We start from the raw sequence: 20406 nt of genomic DNA on the forward strand, positions 1-20406 counted from the left end.
AATTTCCTACAAGAATATGAAAAGAAATTTGCTAAAAAGTCAATTAATAAAAAAATTATTTTTTTTTTAGTAGAAGCTTGATGTAAAAATGGAAAATTGCAAAGCGAAGGACCTTCTCATTAATATAATGAGCTCATATTTGGTGTGTATATTCTAGAAAAAAAAAAAAAAAAAATTTTTCCATTTACTTATAGAGGAAAATAATTATAGAACATTTTTCAAAACTTTGATTTTGAAATATTACTTATGATTGCGTGACTACGCCATTTGAAACAAAATATTTTGTACCTACTAAAATCTGAAAAAAAAAGATTATATCTATCACATGCTTTTTCTTTTATCATTTTACGACCATTTTTCAATAAGATACAGCCTGTCGAAGATCACTAAGAAAATCTCGATTTTTTTTTTTTATCCCTTAATTTTTTGGGCTAGTGTATTATAATTTTATGGCATTTTACATATTTTCCTATTTGGCCAATAAAACAAAGATATGACAAATTTATTTTTGATAATCAAATTTTTCCTTGTCACAAAGAAGTTCCCATTTTATGAAAGGCAACCTTATTTTTCCATTTGACACCAATTTCAACTTATAACCTTTTTAGCTGAGTCACACGAGGCTCGGTCACCTCTCCAACCATTAGCAAGTCACTCAGCCTGAATCGGTTGCCGATTGTTTTTTCGTGCATGGTTTGTTTACCAATCAACCAATTTTCGGTTACCACACATACACAAGATTATTTTAAAAGCTTTCCAGCTGTTGTCCGTCTCAAGTAGAAATTACATTTAAGAAACTTTTCAATTTCTGACATTAATTTAAAAAAAAATGAGTTTAACAAGTTCCCAGAAATACATCATCCTGCATGCAATTACCTTTGTTAAAGGAATTCATAGAAGTTAAATTGCTAATTGGAACACATTTTTCCCAGAGGAGAATCTAGGTATTTAAAAATGGACATGACAATGAGAAATTTTATTTTACCTTCATTGGATTATTCTTGAAAATGGAAAAAAAATTATAATAAGTTTTTTTCTCATTTTTTCTTGCTCACATAAAAAAAAACAGCAAAAAAAAAGAAAACTTTGAAAAACTTTTTTTATTCCAAGAAGAACACTACGAACATAATTTACACTCAAATAATAAAAAAAAAAAAAAGAAATATAATTTCAGAAAATGACATCACTCTGAAACAATGATGTTATCTTTTCTTCTCATTTAGAAGCAATCATCAAGGAGTAGGACTTGTTGGAAAAATTTAAATCAAATTCAAAGGCAGACAGTTATTATATCTCTTCTTTTTTATGCAATGAATAAAATTGTTGATAGGTTTTCTTTTGCAGGTTCGGTTTTTTTTCTTGAAAAAAGACAAGATAAAGATACAAATTGTTTCCTTCTTTTTTTTTATCGTTCACTTCCTGAAAAAGACAATTCATTATTTTTCATAACAAAAACAAGGTGTCCTGTTTTATCTCTTTCCTTTTGTTTTTTTATTTTATTATTTTTTATCTTTCACAAAAGTCTGTGTGAAAATTTGTATCTAAAGTGTTTTTCAATGGTTTTTGTGTTCTGTCTACAATCTTTGGATTTTTCTTCGTGAGTAAAGTAAAAAAAAAAATGAAAAATAAAATTCAATCAAGAAATATTTTTCTGTTTTGTTTTTGTGTTGATTGCTTTATGCAAATCAACCTCGAGTCATAAATCTACAAGTACAAAGGATAAGACACAAAAAAATGAAATGTATTTGAATTGATTTTGAACTTATGAACAGCTTCTAAGATTTTCTTTGAGTTTTTGTTTTTTATTTATTTTATTAGATTCTTTAAAGAAATCAAAATGTTTATTCAATTTAAAAAAAAATGATATCAGCTTATAATTTTGTTTTGTGGTTGGTTGAATATTGAAGATTTATTAGGTGTGTGTTTATCAAATTTAAGGATAAGCGGGCAAAAAAAAAAATTGTCAGAGCGCTGTCTGAAAAAAAAAATATTTTGATACAGGAGGGTAGGTTCTGAGGATTTGACTACAGGTGCAGCTTCTGACTAAGATGAGGGATTTTAGATTTTAGAAACTTTCCAAAGGTAGTCTCTAGAACTTGGCAGCTTCGTCAAAAAACTGCACTACAGAAAAATCTCGTTAGCGAGCAGTGATATCATCGATTCATATTTTTATTGAAAGAATTTGAAGGCGAAAACAAACATTTTTACCAAGACGACTCAAAAAGTCCCTCACCAGATATCAGACCTGCCTCGGAGCCCCGGCGAAATAATGAGCTTTATTATATGTAATTTCAAACTTCATCATAAAGAGACTACCGGAAACTGTTTTAATCTCCTATAGGCAATCATCCTCAACAACTGCAATAATAACAGATATTTCTCGCAGATATGGAAAACGGGAAGAATCATGGCGATTGCTAAGTAAATTTCTAGGAACATGATTTCCAAATAGAGGCCAATCTCTGTTCTCAACAATCTAAGTAAAAGCTCTTGAAAGAAGAAGTCTTGCAGTTTCAAAAGCAGCTCAAAGATCAAAACTCGTCCTCTTAGCATTCTGACGTCAAACCAAATGCCTACTACAAGTAGATACGAGAACTCGCTCTACGCTTACAATTCCTATAATTATACTGCCAGTGCATCTCGCTTACGATATCTGCCAAGGAAGTCTGTAGGATATTAATCCAACCAACAAATTTCTTGATCTACAAGCAGTCATTGGCTTCAGAATTCCGGTATGGTAAAGTTCTAGAGTGCGTGTTATTTTGCGCTAATTTATCTGAGAAAGCCTTCTTTATTGAGGCCTAGATCCACCATTACTAAAAGTGCCACCTTAATCTTTAAGTGGGTATATAATTTAGAAAGCTTTAGGTAACTCAAGTAGCACAAAAGTCTAAAATACACCAAAATATTTGGTGTATTTTTTGCACTTTCGTGATATAAATTTTTAATATAAAAAATACACCATTTGCTTGTATATAATAAACTCCGGTCTTTAAAAAAATATACCGATTTTTGGTGTACAAATGGCGCTAGTGGTATATTAAATGATCTGGTTTTTGGTGAAAATTATCCCTTTGAAATTGAAAAATACACAATAAATGTATGAATAAAATACACCATTTAAATTATTCTGATTTAAAATTTGAGCCAAAGTTTATTTTGTACCTCAAACAGTTTGATGAATTCTAATTCACACCATTTCTTATGAAATAAATGAAAATGAATTTTTATTCACTTTCATAATATTGCCATAAGAAACTAATGGTTTAATATGAATTTGTTTGCCAAATTTTGAAACGAAACACATTCTGTCTACTTATTTTAGATACTACCCCCTCTAAAAATCGAGCGCCTCAAAAATGTCAGTGAATTAATGATTTTTTTTCGATTTTAAAAATCAGTTTTTCAAAAATTATATTTTTTTTGTTGTTCTTACATTTTTTTAGAAGAGTTCTTTTATAATATGTATAATATACCGTTCGATTAAGCTGATGTCACACACCATGAAGATCATTGAGCGAGTCTTGGGTAGCCGACTGCGAAAAATAATAAGGCTATCTGATGACCAGTGCGGGTTTGTTGCGGGTAAATCAACCACAGATGCAATCCAGAGTATCAGAATCATTATGGAAAAACATCGAGATTCCTTGGAGGATTTGCATGTGGTATTGGTTGATTTTGAAAAAGCATTCGATCGACAACCACGAGATCTGACATGGGTGGCCCTCAGACAACGAGGAGTTCCGGAAACCTATGTGCGGATAATTATGGACATGTATGATGGAGCAGTAACTAAAGTAAGATGTGCAGCTGGAGTCACCGAAGAATTCGAAATCACAGTAGGTGTACACCAGGGAAGCGTCTTGAGTCCTCTGCTCTTTATTACCGTTCTTGATTACCTGCTTCAAGGCAAAGTGACGGACCCAAAAGTGCATCAGTTATTCTTTGCTGACGATGGAGCCATCATAAGTGAAGACCCGATATCCCTGCAACGAGCACTTGATGTATGGGTGGATGTTCTAGAAGGTAGTGGGTACCGCATAAGCGCGAAAAAGACAGAATACCTATGCTGCCCATTTTCTGATCCACACAGGCCTATTCCTGACATTTATTTGAATGGTGTAGTGCTTCCCAAGTGTGAAAAGTTTAAATATCTGGGGTCTATGATAAATAACGAAGGTACTTGTGATGACGATATCAATCATCGCATAAGCGTAGGGTGGATGAAGTGGCGGGAAAATTCTGCTATCTTCTGTGATCGAAAAATGCCCCCTAAGCTGAAAGGAAGGCTCTACACCGCAGTTGTGCGTCCAGCACTCACATACGGTTCACAATGTTGGACAATGTACAAAAAGTATGAGAGTAAATTAACGGCAGCTGAGATGAAGATGCTTCGTATGACAGCAGGAGTAACAAAGCTTGATAGAATTAGAAGTACGAAGATCCGAGGAAGCCTTCATGTTAAAAACACCATCTCCCAAAAAATTGAACACGACTGACTCAGTTGGTATTGCCATGTTTAAAGGAGAGATCCTGAGAACCCCGTCAAAAAAGCAATATATATAACGTTCCAACACGAAATAAAAAGAAAGGTATGCCTAAAAATTCCTGGTACAAGCAAATGCAAAAACACCAGCATTCAGTTGGCCTCAGAAACGGAACAATACAAAACCGGGAGGCTTGCCGCCGATTTCTGAGGTCAACCCGGCGAACCCCACAGGCGGATCACTAGTGTGAAGCAGTAACGTGGGAAGGTTATGATCCCCTCGACATCGAGATCATAACAGTGCCGAGAAAAAGGAAGAAGAAGAAGAATATACCGAATCGAAAAAACCAAGAATGCGGGATAATTAGGTCGATAAATATACTATTATAGTAAGATAATTAAACGCTGTCTTCTTTTTTTAAATGGCGGCCATTGAAAAATATGTCGTCTTGAGAAATACACCATATTTTTTCAATTTCCTCAATTTTACACCAAAATTAATGAATTTACACCAATTTATACACCAGTGTGCTACTTGAGAAGCTTAAGTACAATAATTTTTGATTCAAAATAAAAACATTTTTTAACCAAGTATTTTTTACTCAATGTGATTTGAATTGAAAAAAAGCACGACTGGGGTTGCACGTACTTGCTCTTTACCATAAGTAGTTCTTATCTTAATGGTTTTTATGAAAAAAAAAATTGGGAAAATTGTAATTTGATTTTATTAAAGCATATTTCTGATAATGCAAAAAAAAAAAAAAACACACATAAAATCTGTTTTTATAACTAATAAAACACATAGAAGTATGCAATCTGATTTCATTTATGAAAATGAATTTAAAAAAAAAAATTTTTGAAAATCGTTAGAGCCGTTTATTTTAAAATAGTTTTTTATGTATACAAATTTTCTAACATTTTCGAAAAAAAAGTTGGTATGTCACTTTGAAGAAATAATTAGAAAAAATTTTAAATATTTTTTAAAAATTCATAAATGTGTTTTTTGAAAATTTCCTAAAATTTCAATATTATGGTTACCAAAACGCTTTTGTATAAACATTTTGGTTGAAATTGGGTTGGTCTTGTAAGACATATGTATTCAGAAACCAAAAAACCGTTCTATGACAGGTAGGTACCATTAGTAACGGTTCAAAAAATATTTTTGAAGTGAAAACTTCTTTAGTATCGTAGTGATTTGAAACACAATGAAAGGAAAAAGCGACAGGAAAAATCAATTGATTATAACTTTTTTGTTTTAATAGATAGATGAATGAAATTTTTACTGTAGGTAGATAAATAAACCATTATGGTGCAAAATTTCAATAATAATTTTTGTGTTCAAAATTCTGAGGAAACAGTGAAAAGATGTTCTTTTTCTAAACACCTTATATCTTTTGATCTAGAGCACATTAAACTTTAATATGCATGCTGATAATAATACCTTTCATTTGATATATCACACATAACGGGACGTGCTCTACAAGTTACACAATCTTAAAATATCGACATGGTTAGCTTTAAAAAATTCCGACTCTTTTTGTAGGCATGGTAGAAATATGATTGAAGAGTCATATAAAAAGTGAAATAATAAGCTTTCAGATGATAAAAATGTGTTTTGAGCTGAAACAAGCTTTCAGATGATATAAAATTTATTATATGTAGGTTGTATATAAAATAAAATGCAGGACTGGGCCGCACGTACTTGCTCTTGTAGTTAAAATCGTATATATCTTAAAAAACTACTGGAAATTATAGATTTTCATTTAATTTTGAACAAAAAAAAATAAAAGTAAAAAAAAAAAAATATATAAATTTTTTTTTTCAAAAACTTTTTTATTTTTTTTTTACATTTTACACTTCAAAATGACAAGAAATATCCGTCTGCAATTTTTGAATAAAATTAGTTTAGTCTTAAATGAAATATGCGATATTATGTTTGCCAGAAAACGGCAACGCCATATTTCCGTTCCCCGCCATTTTCGAGAAAACTGCAATACCTCGAAAAGTTTGTATGGAAGTTATACGTTCTATGTTAAATATTAAAAAACAAAAAAAAAAAACAACCTTGGAAATTACGAAAAAACTGTCTGTACCAAATTTCATGAAAATCTGCCGAGTCGTTTAGGCTGCAGCTACTTGTACAGATGGACGCACGGACGCACCGACGCGCAGACCGACGGACGTCATGACGAAACCCACTTTTTTGGACTTCTCGATTATCATTATTATTATTATCTCGAGTTCGATTTTTTTTACAAATCCTAAACTTGCCCTATAGTACCTTATATCAGTGGCGTAGATAGGGGGGGGGGGGGGGGGGGTATCAGGGGGATATATCCTCCCACATTGATTGGGATCGATAATTGTACAACATAACTAGTCATGAACAAATAAGTTAAAGAAACACACTCTGAAAAAAAACGATATGGATTTCGAGTTTTTGATTAGCTTAAAGGTTATAAATATGGTTTACCAACTCTCGTTGCCATTAAGTCGGAGTTTCAAAGAGTGAATTTTGACTTGGTCCAAGCTTTGGATCTCGCCAAAGATTTAAGAGATCAACTAAAAATTAAACGGGCAGAAGGCGACTCATTTTCGAAAGTGTTTGTAGGTTCCAAAAAAAAATAACTGAAGTCCTTGACATAGGCTTCAAACATAAGAGAATAGTGAAGCGACAAAAGAATCGTTCGATACCTTCGGTTCAAAGTACAGAAAAGAATATTTTCGTGTTACTGTTTTCAACCTTTTCTCGATTTCTAAATAATGGGCCTTGAAGAAAAATGTAGAAACCATGAAAACATACTAGAAAGGATTTTGGTTCTTTCCAAGAATTCTTCGTCTGAAATAGACAAAGCAGCTAAAAAATTTAATGAAACTGTTGAGTTTTACCAAACATTTGGCTGCAGGATAATGTTCTATTCTTCCACCGAGAAAACAAGACCACGTAAAATAGAACAAAAACAATAAGATTTCCTTATGGTTTTCATCCAAGAAGGAAATATTATTTTAACAATCGGGTTTTCCTTATTGTTTTAAAATATGCACTTGTAGGGTCTTGCCAAGAAAAAAAAAAATACGATCATGTCGGGGATCGAACTGAAGACCTTAACTCTCTAGTCGCACATCTGCCACCTATACCAACTCACTATATAAATATTGGTCAAAATTTTTGTGCTAGTGCCAAGTTGAAAAATTTGAAATTATGAAATTTTTACTAAATTTCAAAAAGATTTTCTCCATGAAAATAATATTTAATAATTAATTGCTGATTTTAATAAGGTTTCTTCATAAAACAGTTCAATAAGAAAATCTGCTAGTTTTTAGGTGGTCCTGGTCATATTTTTCTCTGTGTGAAGAATTAAAAACTCAGAAAAGATATTTTATCAGAAGGAATAATACTTCCTCTATGAACTCATTGAAAGCCCTCGATAGCATCCCCGAAGAAAGTTTTCCTAGTAGTAGAGTAACTAAAGCAAATTATTAGGGAACCCGGCCGAACAGCTCTGATTTTGACGATTTTTTTTTTCAAACGTAGGTAATTAAAAATACTTTAAAGTCTATAGATTAAAAATTGCCGGTGTTGCCGTATTGTTTTTTAAAAATTAAAATTAATTTTTTTTTTAACAAAAACATTTTTTTTGCTTAAATTTCATAAAACAAATGATAGCAAAAGATTCTCTAGGTAATTTAAGGAAAATATATAAAAGGCAGTAAGGGACAATCTTCAATCTCATTCTTATCTCTTAAATTTAAATCCACTAAATTAAATCAAGACTTTTTGAAAAAATGGTCCTCAAACTCAGAATTAAAAAAAAAAAATGTTATTAGAAAAATTTAAATAAAAAACTTTTTCTAATAAAATATGAATTTATTTAAAAAAAATTTTTGGCCATAAATATTATCAGTTGAATTCCGAAGCAAAAAAGGTAAAATATATCACACTTTTGAAAAAAAAAAATTAAAAATTACTTCATTTCAATGGTTTTTTTTTATTAAAACTGAATTTTTGCATTGAAATAATTAATTTTCTCAAAGACTGTGGTAAATAGGAACTTTAAATTTTTGCTATTTAACTTTCAACAGTAAGGGTTATTAAATGAATAGAAAATAATTTTATGTTTAGATGCTGAACTAAAAAAAAAAAATAAGTTACATTTTTTTTCAAAACTTTTATTAAAAAAAGTTCTTCGAAAATGAAATACTTTTTAATCTTTTTCATGAACCGTAATACATATTGACATTTCCTTTTATAATTTGAAATCATAATAAATGCGGCAGAGTTGGGAAGTAATGATTCGAAAAAATTTTAATTACAATTACATGTAATGGAAATGTGCAACATTTTTTTCAATTACATGTAATGAGTAATTGAAGTTCTTCAATTACCCATTACATGTAATTGAAAATTGTCGATTACTTGTAATTCAATTACTTTTATGTAATTGAAAACAAAAGTAATTATCAAAAAAACAGTAATGATTACTTTTTAAAGTAATCATTACACGAAAATGTAATTAATTGTATGTTTTTTTCAATTACATTTTACGAGATAATTTGTAAATGGTACGGAATTAATATGTTTTGTCATCAAATGCCATGAATAGTGTTAGAGTGGCTTCAAAATATCTTCAAGAGGTTATTACTTACTACTTGGGGCCTATTTCAGAGCTTACTTCATTGTTTACATCAGCTACATCAATGACTTTAAACATTAATTGCGGCGGCCTGTTGGACTTTTCGAAGCAATTTTTCGGACATTTGCACTATTTAGACCATTACAAATATTTTCCGACGGTCAATCGGACTCAACTAATGATTTTTGAGGTTGCTGATGTAGTGAATGTAGTTGAGGTAATAAGCTCCGAAACACGCCCTGGTAAATAATGAAAATTAATAAAAAACTGCACTGAAAGAAGATTCGTAGAATATTTAACAAGACCTTCAAAACTTAATTCATGTAATGAAATGACGACTCCAAATTGTCATATCGTTACCCGAGAATTGTTTTGTCTTAATGGCCAATTTTGGTAGGTATTCTGGAAAATGGCATTTTAAGGTTTTCGTTATTAAAAAACACAGCGACGAAGTTTTTTAAAATTTTCTAATAGAATTTTTTGTGAGATATCTCATTATTTTTTTTTTTGTCAAAGCATTCTTATTTGTTTTGGTTTTCAAAATATCTTGGTTCTTATTCAAAATGAGTGTGTCGTAAACTCTTTTTAATGACAATTCAATACTAATTACTCTAGGTATTAATTTTTAAAGGTTTTCTTCTAGTACGTTTGCAACTGTTATAATGATATGGGTTGACAGATGAAAATGAGATACAATTTTTTTCAGAGACGTCAGATATCCTTGATTTAACATTTTTTGGAATCAGCATTAAAAAATACCTTGAAATCATGTATCATATGTGTATAAAATACCATTGCCTTTTATTACTTATTCCGAATTAATTTTGAGGTTTGACTTGAAAATCGCGACTTGGGGACATGAGATTTTTCGAGACTTTTGAGGTAAGTTATAGAATGGCAAAACGAAGATATTGAGCAAAAAAAAATTCTATTAGCATTCATTTCGAGGTTTACTCCTTTTTTCACCTTATTTGACTGTATTAACCCTCTGTAGGCGAATTTGGCTTCTACTTTTTCATGTCGCTAGAACTTTCTTATGTCTCATATTTTATAGAGAAAACGTAAATGAAATTGATGTAGAATTTTCCGAGGAATTCGAATAATGTATTCACAATTCCAAAAAAATATATTTACACCATTATCGAGAGACTCCACTTTTTTGAAAAATTCTTATTTTTTTATTTTTGTCGTGCCAAATTCGCACCCGTGTGCCGACAGAGGGTTAATTACATTTGATAGAAATTTTTCCAGGACAACATAAAAACGTATGTGATAAAAAAAAGAAAAATATATAAAAAAATAAAAAAAAATGTGAAAAATTAAAATATATCTCCAAAATTAGAGCTTTCAGAAAGGAACCAATGCAAATTTTAAGCTTAATGAGCCCAAATACTTTAGGTGTGATATACATTTTTCTGGAAAATCTTTATAAACGCCTAAAATACACGAAACTTAAAAACACGAATGAACATGTCCCCAAATGTGAAAAATTAAGTATTTCAACTGCTGGAAGAAAACCAATGCGAATTTTGGGGATTGTGAACCCAAATCCATAAAATTTTATATAAATCCATGTGCAAAATAAAAAAAAAATTAAAACTTTTGGCCAGTATAATTAATAAAAACATGTAATGAATTACAATTTAAGTAATCAATTACAGAAAAATGTAATTAAAACTGTTTTTCATTTCAATTACTTTCGAATCCATTACTTTTTTTAATTACATCTGTATAGTAATTGAACTTTTTCGATTACAATTACAAGTAATGGGAGTATGTTTTTTTTCAATTACAATTACCTGTAATTGTAATTGAAAAAGTTCAATTACTAATTACATGTAATTGAAATGAAATCTGTAATTAATTACAAAAAGAAATCATTATTTCCCAACTCTGAAATGCGGCCAAAAAAATTTGAAAATAAATGCATTTTATATTACGACCAAGTTTAAAAAACGATATGTTAAAATTTTTTCAATAATTTTTTTTTCAAAAATCTGAGTTCAATTACCATTCTTTCAAAAGCCGTTCATTCAATTAACTTAATTTTAATTTTACATGTATGACTAAGCTTCTAGCTTTTAAAAAATGTATATTTGAATATTGTAGGTGTTGCCGTTGTGTTCAAATATTTTTTTTTGTATTTGAAGTCAATTATTAAGAAAATTGCATCTATCGCTTGAACGATGGAAGATTGTCCCTCACTCCCATATATTTTTTTTCCTTGAATTTCCTAGACAATCTTTTGGCATCAATTAATTTATGAAATTTAAGAAAAATTTTTGAAAAAAATTTGTTTTTGTTCACAAAAATCTTCAATTAAATTTAAAAAATCAAAACGGCAACACCGGCAATTTTTAATCTATAGACTTTAAAGTATTTTTAATTACCGACGTTTGAAAAAAAAGATCATCAAAATCTAAGCTGTTCGGCCGGGTTCCCTAATATTGCCAATTTTTGAGCTTTAGTTACTCCACTATAGTACCCATATATATTTTATTAAAGATATAAGTTACACTGCTGGTTTCAACGTCAACCACCGAAAGAACTTTCTCCAATTTAAAGAGAATAAAAACAATACGAAGAACTTTTAACTTTAGTTCGCAAATCTAAATCCATCCCCCCCCCCCCTTAGCAAAAAGCTATCTACGCCACTGCCTTATATCGCAAGCAAGACAAAAAATATGGTTCAACCAGTAACGTAGAAGCCTGTCTGGCCTGATAATTAATTTTGTCGAATATGAACGTTTATACATAGAAGAACGTTGAAGCTAAAACTTTACAGATTGTTTCCAGATCTCTTTCTCTTTTAAACCAATTTTCGCATCGTTAAAAGTTTAACACCTTTTAAGTCCAGTGTGTTTAAATGCTTATATTTTGCTCGAAAATTCAACTCTCAAAGCAAAATAATAACTTTATGGTAAATAGGTACTCCATTAGATATTTTCAAAATCAACTTAAAACAATATTTTGCATCAAAGAAAACCTAGTTTACCAAAAAATTCAATTTGTAACCTTCGCCCCGAGTGCTATGGCTTCTATTGATATCCTTTTTATATATATTTTTCCATTTTAGGCACACTCTTGATTAAACCAACGAACAGACATGGCTGATATCATGATGATGATGAGAATAACTAACCGCATACAAGTACTCAAACTACACACATAAAACGCCAATAGTGGAGTTTATGAACCATACAATTGCTCTTGCTTCTTATACATCGACCATACCACACCGCAAGGACTAAGTGAACTCTGACTTAGTCTGGCATCACATTTGGATGCCAGTTATACGCATCCATTTACTTTCAGGAACCAAATTAATTCACATCATGCCAGCTGGACGAGTTGCTGGTAAAGTTGGCTTCTCCAACAATTATTACGATGGTAAGTATAAGAGTTCGAGTTCATGATATTCAAAGTTTTTGCCTTTAGGAGGTTTAATAATAATTTTCTTTGTCTTCCATCAAAACAGGACGCTCTTATGTGGGCATCAATGAGGAAATAATGTGGGTCAGCATAGGCATGGGCATTACCATAGTGATCCTGATAACAATTGCCCTCTGTTATATAGCGCGAGAGAAATGCCAAAAACGAAGTCGAGAATTCTATGTGACAGCCTAGCTTTGGTCGTTCCTGTGCAATATGGCAAAGGACAAATGTCGAGATGATGATAATAATCGAAGCCTTCTAATGGAAAGATCCTGTATGGCATTTTCAGTGTCAGCTTTTCCAATATGATGCGTATATGTAGTAGGAATAATTTGTGCGGAGAATAATCCATGTGTGACAAGAGGACATACATATGGGTGGGATGAAAGTGCAAAGGACGAGAATGAGGAAGAAGGACAACGACGAAGCTTACCAATTGGCTAATATACGTGTGGCTTTGTATGTTTGTTTGTGTGTGTTATTTTGGCTCGTGTATATTGTTAAGTTTTTTTTGTAAGCAAAAAAATTACTTTTTTTTTAAAGAGTGAAAGCTCATCCTTTCTATGTTAAGGATAACGTCTGAATAAATTACAAAAAAAAAAAAGAAAAATGAAAAAAAAAAACAAAATTAAAATGATACGGTTCAGAGGAGATTTCGGACCTTTTGCGTCTGTTGTATTGCAATCCCATTGTTGTTGTTTTTTTTTTATTCATTTTAAATTATTTTATTGTCATGAAAAATGAAGGACACGGTAATAACTCAGAGATCACACCGAATTAGATGGTACGAATGGACGATAAAAAATATTTCATAACAGATGTGATTTTGTAAAATAAGAAAGAAAAAGAAAACCCTTTCCAGGGGATTTAACCCAGAAATTCCTTTTTTTACACATAAAACTAGATTTAAGGATTTGAAAAAGTTTTATTGCCCTTTGGGAATTTTGTTGTGTAATTTTGTTGAAATAAAATACGAATCTACAAAACCCAAAAATGAAACAAAAAATTAAATAAATAAAATATTCAGTCAACCGAATAGGTATTTTGGAATTATTTATATTTGTAATTGATGGGAGATGTCATTTTGTATTGAAAATTATATTTTAAAACATTTAACTTGATATGTCGACAGGTTGACAGTTTGAAAATGATGAATTGAAAGGTGCAATTATCTACCTATTGGTGAATCGTATATCGTGATCTAAATAAAATAAATCAAATTTTGTAAATGAGAATAAATTGAAGCTTTTATAATTTCTATTGAAATGTTAATTTCAATTGTTGTGTTATAATATGCAATTTTGTTATTTTCGGAAAACAATCAACTTTTTATATAATTTTAGATTTATGATTAGATTTAATTTATCACTGGATTGAACTTTGTTGATTTTTTTATTGTATTTAAAATTAAATAAATGAGTTCTTTATTAAATTTATATCTACTTAAAAAATAAAACGTACCAAATGTTTTTTTTTTTATATTGTTCACTACAAGTTAATTTACTGAGAACTAATATTACTTTACGATAATATAAATTAAATATTTTTACTATAAGTTAATCGTTATTATCATTGACGAAGGAAAAGAGTTACATTGATTTGTATATAAAATCAATCATATTTAGAACATATTTTAAACATCAAATCTATCTCATTTTAAAATAAGACAAAATATTTAAATTTAAGCATTTAATGTTAAATTTTATTAGTTTTCAAAATTATTTTAACAAACAAAAATTATATTATCGTATTGATCACAAAATCGATTGTATACCCTAAAAACAACTTAAGTTTAATCGCAGTTAAGCTCTCATTATGTTAGGAATAGCTAAGATATCATTTTCAAGTTTTAAACTTTTATTTGTTAAAAGACCCATTAGGTATAAATATTTTGGATCAAAAAATTTATTTAGTTTTGAAAAACCAATGCAAAACGAAAAGTGGCTGTATTTCAGAGCAAAAAAAAAAAGTTTCAAGAGAATTTATTGATTTTAGTCCTAGTTAGGTATATGACTTAAATTTTGACTGCAAGTTAATGCTTATCAGGTTCTGTCACTTAGGTAGTGTTCAGTCGTTTGCACCAATGATTTGAATGTAGCCAGAAAACTCTAAGCTCTTTATCTTATTTTTGTGTCTTTGACTTAAGTATTTCAAGATTCTATACAAATATCTTACATGACACATGGCAAGTTCAACATGCTTCGTTTCATATTTTAGTCAAAAGATTAAAAACTCATTTTATCATTTTTTATTACATTAAAACAAAATTTGAAAAGACTATTTTTTTTTCATCTGGTAATGGAACCAAAAGCTTAAATTTGCAATAGTCTGCTAATAAATAAATACTTTGAACTATACAGAGCAATTACTTGCGATTCAGCCTACATTTTATTTTTAATTCTAATCAAAATTTAAACTTTTTTCATAATATTTTCTATTTCAAAATTATTAAAAACAAAATTAACTGTCGAAATAAAAGGTAAAATAAAACTTTTTCTGATTGCTAAGGTACTTTTGCAAAACAAATATTTTGAAGTTATTATATTTCATTTCAAAAGTACCAAAAAAACCACTTTTTGACTTGTTTATGTTTATATTAGAATATCTTAAAAACTTGACGTACCAGAACAATCATTGTAAATAAGCACATGAAAAGTATTGTTTGGTTCAAAGGCAATTTTTTCAAAAACAAAACCAGAATTTTATTTTTGGTAAAAAAAAAAAATAAATAACCAGAAATTTACAAGGTTTTTTTTTGTCAAAGATGAACATTTTTTTTTCGTGTATTTCGAAGTTGACATTCCAAAGAATCTTGTTCCTTAAATTGAAATAATTTTGAATTAGACAGCTGGTCAAAACTAGTAAAAATGGTAACCTAGAAAACCATTTACCTTGAAATTAGATTTATGCTATGTTTAACATGATTGTGTTTCTGGTCAAATTAATCGAAACCAACAGAACGATGATGGAGAAATCCAAAAAAGTGGTTTTCGTCATGATCTGTGCATCTATCGATATCGATACCTATAACTACACATTTCCACTGGCTAAACGGGTTGACTTTTTTTTTCAAATTCGGTACAAATGATTTCTGTGAAAGTTTTTTTTTGTATTCCATGTAGAACATGTTCCGAAAACGGCTCAAACGATTTTAATTTAACTTTTCACATTCTATAATTTTCCAGACCGTTGTTTATCATTTCTTACTAAAATTAGGGTGATGATTTCAAAAATAACATTAGTTTTTTTCTAGCAGCTCTAGTTTTTAAATTATACATATGTACATGAAAAGGCATAGAAATTCATACAATTTTTTTTTATTTGAAAAATTTTTTTTCGTATTTTTATTTTACTTACTGAACCGAAATACATTACAATTGAAACAAATTTTTCCAACAAAACTTTAAAAACTAAAAAAAAAAAATAGTATGAAATCACCCCCAAAATGTGAAAAATGAAAATATCTAAAAAAAACTAGAGCTCCTAGAAAGCAACCAATGTGATTTTTAGGCTTAGTGAACCCAAATGCATTAGTACGAAAATTACCCCCAAAATCTTTAAAACTTAGATATTTCAAAAAATTGAGCTCCTAGAAATTATATGAATGTGATTTTTAGGTTTACTGACCCTAAATACATTGGAAAACTCTAATAAGCTCTCAAAATAAGGAAAACTAAAAACTAAGTATGAATATTCCCTAAATATGAATAATTAAATATTTCAAAAACTAGAGCTGCTAGAAAAAAACCAATAGGTATTATTTTTGAGCTTACTGAACCCAAATCTATAAAATTTGATATAAATCTATCTTGAAAATTTAAAAAAGTTGAAAATTGTTGGCCAGTGCAATCAAAGTAATGGCTTTATCAAACTTGTAGTCAGATATGTTTTATAATCTTAAAAAATATTGTGTGATATTCATTACCTACATTTGTAACAAAATTTTTTGAATTTCGAAAAACTAATTTTTAAAATGCTTGACTAGAAGTACATATGAATGACATGAGCAAGTACGTGCGAACAAGTCGTTCATTTCATTTGTTGAGTTACCGTCCAGCTTCTAACTTGATTTAATTACACCGGCACACAAAAAAAAAAAGTGTCATGAACCAGAAACCAGACCTATCTTTCTATATGTTTTTGGGCACGCTGAATCCGAATTTGAAGTCCGTTTGGCCCCATCACCCTCCAGTTTTGAGCTGTGAGTGCATTTTGTTTGAATTTTTATGACTTTTTTGGAGTTTTTTTGCATTTTTCTCAAAACTGAAGGGTGACCGGGCAAAACGGACTTGAAAATCGGATTCAGCGGTCCCAAAAACATATAGAAAGATAGGTCTGCTTCCTGGTACATGAAACTTTTTTTTTGTGTGCCGGGTATGACAGCGACATGTCGCGACAGTGCTAGCACACAAAAAAAAAAAGTTGTATGAACCAGAAACCAGACCTATCTTTCTATATGTTTTTGGGACCGCTGAATCCGAATTTCAAGTCCGTTTTGCCCGGTCACCCTCCAGTTTTGAGAAAAGTGTAAAAAAGACCCCAAAAACTACCTTTTTTCGAGTTTTTTGCATATTACTCAAAACTGGAGGGTGACAGGGCCAAACGGACTTGAAATTCGGATTCAGCGGTCCCAAAAACATATAGAAAGATAGGTCTGGTTTCTGGTTCATGACACTTTTTTTTTTTTGTGTGCCGGTGTTATGCATTAAAGTGTTTAAAAGTAATTACACGCTATTACAAAAATGATGTTTTAAAATATACGCGGGCGGAGAACTATCACGTTTTGTAGAGCTAGTCGTACTGATTATTTAAAAAGTCCCTAACACCCCCAAAATCTGGAGTTAGGGACAAAAAACGTTTTTTTTTATCTTCACACATTGAAAAAAATCTACCTTCGTCAAATTTTTACCCATTTTCGATTTTTTTACAGTTTCTAATAGGAGATAAATATACCTTTATCCTACTACGTGCCGAAACAACATTTTTGTTCTATACCTAAAAGTTCGAATTTCTGTATCTGGGTTGCAATCGAAAAAATTTTTTTCTAAGCCAATTTTAAACTGATTTTCATAAAAAATACCTCGTTTGATTTGGAAATAAATATTATTTTAGAATATATTTTTTAAAACAGCATGCTGTTGTGAAAATATATACTTTAATTTCATGTCGAAGTTGGATAAATGACAAAAAAAAATGGAATTTTTGAACTTTGACAGCTTATAACTTCTAGGTGGTTTAACCGAGTTACATGTTTTATGCATTGCTGAAAAGGTATATTTATCTCCTATTAGAAACTGTAAAAAAATCGAAAATGGGTAAAAGTTTGAGGAAGCTAGATTTTTTTCAATGGGTGAAGGTAAAAAAAAAAACAGTTTTTTGCCCCTAACTCCAGACTAGCTCTACAAAACGTGATAGGTCTCCGCCCGCATATATTTTGAGTGTTACACCGTGTTATGTTTTAAATAAGTCAATCAGCCCTTTTATAAAATTCTAAACTAGGTAATTGTATAAAAATTGGAAACGCTATTGGAAAAAAATCGTCTTATGAACATTATTTCCTTATCATTATCTCCAGAATGATATACCTATCTTCAACTTTTAATGCTTATTAAGCTTACAAAAATCAAATGCTAAGCATCAAGGATTTCTAGTTTTTAAGTATATTATAAAATTTTTCAATATTATACTAATGGCTGTATTATGTTTCAACAAGTATTAACTTTTTAATCTTATTTCAAAAAATTTCCATCCAACTTAGAGAATAAACAAATTAACTTCAAATTCAACATCGCATCACAGAAATGTAATTATCCTTTAAATAAAGTAATATACTTTGATGGTGCGACAATTTTCACCTAAGGCCCTTCTCGAAGAAATAAATTAAATGTCAACACACATTTCCCACAAATTTCCTTTTCATTTTCATGGTTGAAACAAAAAAGTTTATACAAAATTATCAAGCAAATAACTTGCGTGTAGGTACATTGACTCTGTCTCAAGACAAATTAGCTTTTTCTTTCAAAAACACAAAAAAAAAAATAAATAAATATGACCTCGAAGAAAATCAACCCAGCTTTCATACACATGCAAACAAACTTTAAAACCAACAACAAGATGTAAGAATTCAAAAGGATTTCATATCGTCATCCTCGTATGGATTTTTGAGCAAAAAAAAAATCAAACTTTTCTGAAAGTTTATAAATTTCTTTTTAACTTTTTCACAAACACATTTTGAGATTTTATTCGAACTGGAAAAGAGTTTTTCTTTTTATTTTTATTTTTTTTTTCTTCTTGGGGAAAAGTGGTCTTTTCGTCTTAATGCCAGTATGACAAAATGGCAGTGTAGCACATAGTGGGACAGAACTGAATGGATATTGGTACAAAATTGTCCTTAAAATTTTCTATTTTAACTCGATATTTGCTTAATTTTCTAAAATAAAACTGTGGCTATTTTAAGTTTTAAAACTACAAAACAGCTCTTTTCAAAAAAAAAAACGCCCACATTTACGCCCCTTTTTTGTATAAAATTGATCATTTGACATCATTTTTCAACGGAAACGCAATTTTTGATAAAATATGATAAAATAATAGCTCAACAAAAAATAACAAAAATCTCTAACAGGGTGTTTTTTAATATGTTCCCACTTTTATCATGAATTTATCCCACTGTTTGATGAACATGTAAGTTTTTTTTATTTTGTCTTGAAAATAAACCACTGAATGTTTTAAATTGAATAAATCATTGGGTTTTTTTTTCTTTGCTCCACAAGGATTTTCTTTTTTACTCCCAGGACCTTAATCAATCAGGTTTTGTAATATGTAATTATAGAGGCAATAAATCATGAAGTGACCAGTCATAAGATGACTTTGACTATGGTTGAAACTTAAGTCAGCTTTCATATATGTAAAGGTGACAGCTTTAGCTGGGGTTGAGGTGATTTTATTTGTATTGGTTAAGTTAAGGAATTTTTTGAGTTAAATCTCCCAAAAAAAGGACGAACAAAATTGACATTGATTTATGAGTAAAAATTATAGAAGGGAGTCCAAAAATTTTCTGACGATATCGTAAATCATTTTTGAACAAGAATTTGAAAATGCTTAAAATTTAAATTAAGAGAAATATTTATAAAAAAAAAATTATAAAAAAAGCTTATTGTAACTCTGCTGAACTACATCGACCATCTTCAAAAAATTGTCAAAAATAAAAGAATACAAACACACTGTTTCGAATTTAAAATAGTGGCCAAATATTTATGTAAAGCAAAAAATAAAAAAAAAACACTCAAATTGAATGTTTATTCGTATTAAATTAAAATAAATGTATAAGAAAATTACCTATATACTTATAGTCTATAATAAATGCACATTTAATTAAAACAAAAATAATATTTCTGAGATAAAAGTGCACGTAGTGTAAAACAAACAAGTAAAAATATATAAGATGTAGATGTAATTTATAATAAATGTTTAAAATGAATTATTTATTTATTTTTTTTATAATCTTAAGCTTAATTTGTTAAAAGAAATATAAATACTGATTTCAATTCAAGGCTTTAAAAAAAAAAATATTTATTAAAATTGTATGTATGTAATGTATTTAAATAAAAAAAGAAAAACTGTTATTTAGTTATATATACCAACAAGTTGTGATGATATTTTGGGAATAAATTATTATAGTTTATTTATTCAATAAAAGTGTTTTCATGAATGTTAGTGGAAAAGTATGAATGAGCACTTCAATGCATTGGAATTTTCTATTATAAAATTTAATTTATTTACAAACTTAACTGAAAATGAGAAAAATACTTTTAAGAAAACAAATATCTGTGCAATTTGGTACAAACGTAATAA

General features: G+C 29.5%; 1 protein-coding gene across 1 annotated transcript in view; it reads left to right on the forward strand.

Moving 5' to 3' along the window:
• LOC129908217 (uncharacterized) overlaps window positions 1-13918 on the forward strand; it is an 80918-nt gene extending 67000 nt beyond the window's left edge. Inside the window, exons 2-3 of the mRNA XM_055984579.1 lie at window positions 12197-12510; window positions 12599-13918. Of these exons, the coding sequence (XP_055840554.1) occupies window positions 12405-12510; window positions 12599-12747 (255 nt within the window). The 5' untranslated portion in view covers window positions 12197-12404 and the 3' untranslated portion in view covers window positions 12748-13918. The remainder of the gene's footprint in view (window positions 1-12196; window positions 12511-12598) is intronic.
• Window positions 13919-20406: the final 6488 nt, after the last annotated feature.

Source organism: Episyrphus balteatus, chromosome 2, assembly GCF_945859705.1.
Source record: "Episyrphus balteatus chromosome 2, idEpiBalt1.1, whole genome shotgun sequence".
Taxonomy (NCBI): domain Eukaryota; kingdom Metazoa; phylum Arthropoda; class Insecta; order Diptera; family Syrphidae; genus Episyrphus; species Episyrphus balteatus.